Source organism: Aplysia californica, unplaced genomic scaffold (assembly GCF_000002075.1).
Source record: "Aplysia californica isolate F4 #8 unplaced genomic scaffold, AplCal3.0 scaffold00079, whole genome shotgun sequence".
Lineage (NCBI taxonomy): Eukaryota > Metazoa > Mollusca > Gastropoda > Aplysiida > Aplysiidae > Aplysia > Aplysia californica.
In genome coordinates this window covers 229,615-235,603 of record NW_004797349.1, presented here as the reverse complement: position 1 = coordinate 235,603, position 5,989 = coordinate 229,615, and the positions used below count along the sequence as shown (strand labels likewise).

The following is a 5,989-nucleotide window of genomic DNA, read 5'->3' as shown; positions in this document are numbered from 1 at the left end:
TACCTACCTACCTACCTACCTACCTACCTACTACTACTACTACTACTACTACTACTACTACTACTACTACTACTACTACTACTACTACTACTACTACTACTACTACTACTACTACTACTTTTGTTGCTGCTTCAATAGCTACTAATGTTATTGAAATTTTGACCGTCTTGACCACAATTTTCTTTAGATTTTTGTCTTTATATAAATATATAGAAACTCACCTCTCCAGACACTTTCTCTATGACTTCGAGTCTCCTGCTGTCGCCAAGATAGGACAACGGATATCTGCAATAACAGGCCTGAATACAGAACAAGAATGGGACAACGTTCACTATGCAGGAGAACCCCTTCAGGTTCGTCGACATTCTTGTCAGGTTGATTTTTAAGTGCATGTTGACTACACTACACCGTTATTTCCGCGCTTTTTCGAGATTCGTTCATTTCATTTTTCCGCGAACACCCCCCCCCCCCCAAACACACTCACCCATGCACACTCACTCACACACATACACACGCGCACACACTCATACACATGCACGTATACTATCGTGCTCAATACACACATGCACATTCAACCACAAACTCAAAGGTAAATAAAATAGCTTTTTAATGGAGGCACTTAATCAAAATAAAGCTTATTTTAGACTTTGAAATCACATGTCAATTGGGGTCTTCGACTATTTTTACTCTAGACATCCCTTAAGAAAAAAAACAACAACCCAAAACATTTTCTTCTATTTTGCTTCTTTCCTCAGATTTTGAACTATGGTTTGGGAGGCCACTACGCGACTCACACAGACACATTCTCTGAGGTATGTGCTAATCTGACGTGAAACAGATTGTCCCTACGTTATTTTCTCATTTCAAAAAATGTTTTCGTTTAAAGACACATGTACATTTTTTAGGCTGAACTTTAGGGTTTCACATATGTTGTTGTTGTTGTTGTTGTTATTGTTGTTGTTGTTGTTGTTAATATTGCTGGAGTTGATGTTGTTGTTGTTTTTGTTGTTGTTGTGTTCACAGGTACTGACAATGATGATGATGATGATGATGATGATGATGATGATGATGATGATGATGATGATGATGATGATGATGATGGTGATGATGATGGTGATGATGATGATTATGATGATGATGATGATGATGATGATGATGATGACAAAAGAACAATCTGTTAGAGCCATTCCAGTCTGTCTATCGAGCTAACCACAGCACAGAAACAGCACTTCTTAAACTCATGAATGACATGCTTACTGACTGATTCAGGAAAAGTTGTTTTCCCGAGCCTTTTAGATCTATCAGCAACTTTCGATACAATTGACCATAATATTTTATTGAAGCGATTGGAAGTGTCTTTTGGATTATCCGGGATGTCCTTAGCTGGTTTTGTTCTTACCTGTCAAATCGGTACCAGTCTGTTGTTATTAAAGGGCTTAAGTCATCAGATCATGCTCTTAAGTATGGGGTCCTCCAGGGCTCAGTCCTTGGTCCAGTTTTGTTCACCATTTATACTCAATCACTTGTCAAGGAAATAGTTAAGTATGGCTTAAAATATCATTTCTATGCTGATGATACCCAAATTTATGGTTCAACAATGTGTACCAACTTAGATGAACTTGTCCATCTTGCTGAACTGAAAATTGTATTGCCTCAGTGAAAAACTGGATGAACAAAACCAAATTGATGTTGAATAATAATAAAACAAGTCATTCTAGCTGGCAATGCAAAGTCTGTTAAAGAGGTTGACCACGATCATATGACAATTGGTGATGCGAAAATTGCATTTTCAAGAAAAGTTAAGAATCTTGGCATCTATTTTGATTCCAGTTTGTCAATATCGGCTGAGATAAATCATCTGATCAGCTGCATGTATTTAGAAATAATTTTTTAAAGTAAAATACGTCATCTGATCAATACTAAGTATACTGCTTTACTAGTAACTAGCTTAATTATATCAAAACTCGATTATTGTAACTCCTTGTTTTCAGGAATATCACTGGAGAAAGTTAAAAGACTTCAAACTGTCCAAAACAATGCTGCACGATTAATTTTACGGAAAAGAAAGCGAGACTCTGCTAAACCTCTTTTACGGACATTGCATTGGCTCCCCGTTGAGAAAAAAATTGTATTCTAGTTGGCCACCCTATGTCACAAATGTTTGAATGATAATGCACCACTATATTTATCAAATCTGTTAAGACTGTAGATTCCAACTCGCAGTTTAAGGTCATCGGCTGACAAAAAGAAAATTATTTTACCATCTATGAAACTTAAAACAATGGGTGAAAGGGCATTTGAATACCAAAGCCCCAAGATCTGGAATGCTTTACCAAGTACTTTAAAAGAGATCAGATCTTTTGATCCATTCAAATGTCAGCTGAAGTCGTTTCTGTTTTTAAATTAATAAGATGAATACTTGGCGTAATTTTGTTTCAGTCAAAACACGTTTTATGTTACTGTTGTACGTTGTACTGTATTGTAAAGCGCTTAGAGCCTGTGTACTTAAATTGGGGTTGAGTGCTATATAAATGTCACTTATTATTATTATTATTATTATTATGATTATGATTATTATTATTATTATTATTATTATTATTACTATTATTATTATTATTATTATTATTATTATTATTATTATTATTATTATTATTATTATTATTATTATTATTGTTGTTGTTATTATTATTATTATTATTATTATTATTAGGGGGGGGGCTGGAGGGGATGATGGTGATTATCATTATGACAAATATGCTCCTGCTGCTACTGATGATGATGACGATGATGATAATGATGATGACATTACGCTACCTTAGAATTGCAAAGTTTTTTCTGCTCAGTGCCTAGTTTTGAAAAATTTGACACAAAAGAGTTTCATAACATGTCAAGCTTTTTTAAATGCAACTCTTTGAATATCTTGATGATGACTTCGAGTAATTTTACCATTTTGCTAGAGAAGATAGAACATCTGATTTCCGATCTCAGCGCCTTAGTAACTCAAAACGGCCGAACATGTCAATTGCAATTTGTAATTCTCAGGTAGTGATTATGATTGTACCAATTGTGGGGATGATTACGTTGATGAAGACGATAACGACAGTGAAGTGACAAAAAACACAGAGTTAAAAAACGATAATAATCAACACCAGCAGCAGCACTAAAATCATAAATACCAGTATCCCCAGCATCAGTTTTAGCAGCAGCAACTACAGCAACAGCAGCAGCAGCAGTACCAGAAAGAAGCAGTTGTGTCCGTAACAAAGGCGACCTGATTGACAGCAAAGTGAATTTGAACTTTACTAACTAAAATCTCTTCCTCTTTATTTCAGGAACAAAAGCATAAGCTAGGAGCAACAGCACTTGAAAATGGCAACAGGATTGCTACATTTCTCATTTATGTATGTAGCCAGCTGAATCAGATCGGGAAATCATCTCATGCTTTCCATTAGACTATAGACAATTCACTGGGTTTTTTAAAGTGGGTTTTTGTGAGAACTTCGTCTTGAGTTATTTAGCCAGTTGAGCTTAACTTGTGGTAAAGCCATGTCTCGAAAAAAATGTTTTCCATGCATGAAAAGATTGCTTGAGAGTTGTGTGACATTATGTGGTAGCAAAAGGTCACTATGACCTATATTAATGTAGTCTTTAACTGCCAGATCCTTTCTGTAAGTGGAACCCAAAATAGCTGATTTAGGCCTATCTTGAGCTTGCTTCCTTAGATGTTGTTTTTTAAAAGGAAAAAATAAGGTTAAGGCTTATTCAATTAGGATTTATGTTCCTAGGGTACATCGTTTGTAAGATGATTGTGTGTTGAGGGGGAGTCGAAGTAGTAGGCCTACCCTTTTTAGTACAGTTATAGGAGCAATGTGTATGAGAACTGATGAGCCTCAATTTTATATATATCGTACATTTATTGTAAATTTTAAAAAAGTCAGCACTGTCCCTGCTGTACTCATGTTTTTTAAAACTGCAATTCAGATGTAATCGTCCATCGTGGGTCATAGAGGTTTTCCTTAGTGACTGACACTGTCAGATAGATAGATAGATAGATAGATAGATAGATGGATAGATAGATAGATAGATAGATAGATAGATAGATAGATAGATAGATAGATAGATAGAAAGATAGACAGATAAGATATATAGATAGATAGATAGATGGATATATATATTTGATTTAAGCATCCAGACAGTACTGCTTCAATTCCTTTTGTTCTGTCCTCTAATCCTTCTCACAGTTGAGCGATGTGGACAAAGGAGGAGCAACAGTTTTCCCCTTCGCAGATCGAGCTGTTTCCCCCGTGAAGGTAAGTCTTTGTTTCAAGAAGTGGCGTATCCTTCTAGACATGGAACACGCATTTTCAAAGATGGACCCCCCCCCCCCCCCAAAAATAATCACTACAGTCTATAGCACGCCAAGATATGGGAGTATTCTCAATAGGCGGAGCAATACAATAAGGGTTTTCATTGAGGAGGATAACTGGCTTTGCCCTTCCTTGATCTAGGAAGAAGAAAACATTTTCGCCTTAAAGTAAACGCTAGTCGTTTTCAAGTTCTGTACCAACGTCTGTGATGAAGAGGTTGGGCACTTCGCAGAAGAGGTTAGTTCGATTCCCGTGTGGGGAGGCTTTTTTCTTATCGAGTGACTACGTCTTTTTGCAGGAAGATTGTATCCCTCTCAGCGCGCGGGACACATTTAACATTTTCAGTTGGTTAAAAATTTTGAATCGTGCCCGGGTGGCGTCCGAAGCCAACTCCTATCGATTTTGGACCACCACGGGATCTTTAACGTGCACAACTTGCACACGGGAACTCCGAGATTTTTCACCCTTGTCCGAGCTATGTGTAGATCTTTCCTACCATAAGATTAGGGTGTGTGTCTGAAAGACAGCAGTAAGAAGGAGCCAAGGGGTAGCAGTAGAAAGGCTGCAGAAAGAGCCAGGAGCCCATTGGAGGGGGCAAAGGAGATGAAGGGGTAGGGGCAGAAAGTGGAGACGAAAGCAGACGACAGAATATTGCTAGAGAGCAGGAAAGGAGGTAAAATGAGACAATTTTAGAGAAGGAAATTCTGCCGTGTCCCGGAATCGAACCAGGGACCTATTGATTGAGAGGCGAACACCTTAACCTCCAGATCACGAGAGCCCCCAACAGGCAGGTTTGAGGCAGTCTCTCTCCTAAACGATTTAGAATGTGTCAATCTTCAATTGCATAGGATTTATGTGTGTGAGGTTTAAAGGCTTTGCCCCCCCCCTATTTATGAAGGATACATTACACCCTGCTTTACCCTCCCACAGAGACAATACGCTAACTATTATGTGTGGGTGGTTGGTGGGTGCTCTCGTGTGATGTGCTCCTTTATTCCTATCACACATCTATCGTCCTTATCTCTCCTCCTTTTTTGTTTTTGTTACTCTCTTGTAACGCCTCTAATCTTCGGTACTTATATGACCAAATTGTGTTGCAAGTGCCGTAAAACACCTACTAAAACAAAATTATTTCATCTTTCCAGAACATGGCTCTCTTCTGGTACAGCTTGGAACCATCTGGAAAATTGGACAAAGCTACAGACCACTCGGGCTGTCCAGTGATGGTGGGACACAAATGGGGTAAAGTATTTTTATTTCTCGCTTTTTTCCCCTTCTAATCCCCCTCCCCCGCCCCCTCTCTCTCTCCGTCTCTCTTTCTCCTCCCCTCTCTCTTTCTCCCCCCCCTCCCTCATGCTCACTCATTTTCCTTCTCCTGACCCCCCCCCATCGCCTTCCTATTTGTTCGGGCCTATCAAACCTAATCGTCATGCACACATACATACCCCTTTGTTGTCTGTCGTCTATGCTCATAATATAAACATGAAGGGGCCAAAAACAACACGTAAAAATGCAGTCTTTTTCACATAGCGTATGAAAGATGGGTGCCGAAGGACCAACGCAGATGCTCACACGGGACTGGTGGAGTAAGGAGGAAGGGAGAAGAAAAAGAAGAAGATGAC

At 38.6% G+C, this 5,989-nt stretch overlaps 1 protein-coding gene across 1 annotated transcript in view; it reads left to right on the top strand.

Annotated features, from left to right (window-relative positions):
• LOC101857473 (prolyl 4-hydroxylase subunit alpha-2) overlaps window positions 1-5,989 on the top strand; it is a gene marked incomplete at its 5' end in the record, with an annotated part of 28,521 nt that overhangs the window by 16,073 nt on the left and 6,459 nt on the right. Inside the window, 5 exon segments of the mRNA XM_035968728.1 lie at window positions 230-353; window positions 756-812; window positions 3,333-3,401; window positions 4,242-4,310; window positions 5,513-5,609. Of these exon segments, the coding sequence (XP_035824621.1) occupies window positions 230-353; window positions 756-812; window positions 3,333-3,401; window positions 4,242-4,310; window positions 5,513-5,609 (416 nt within the window).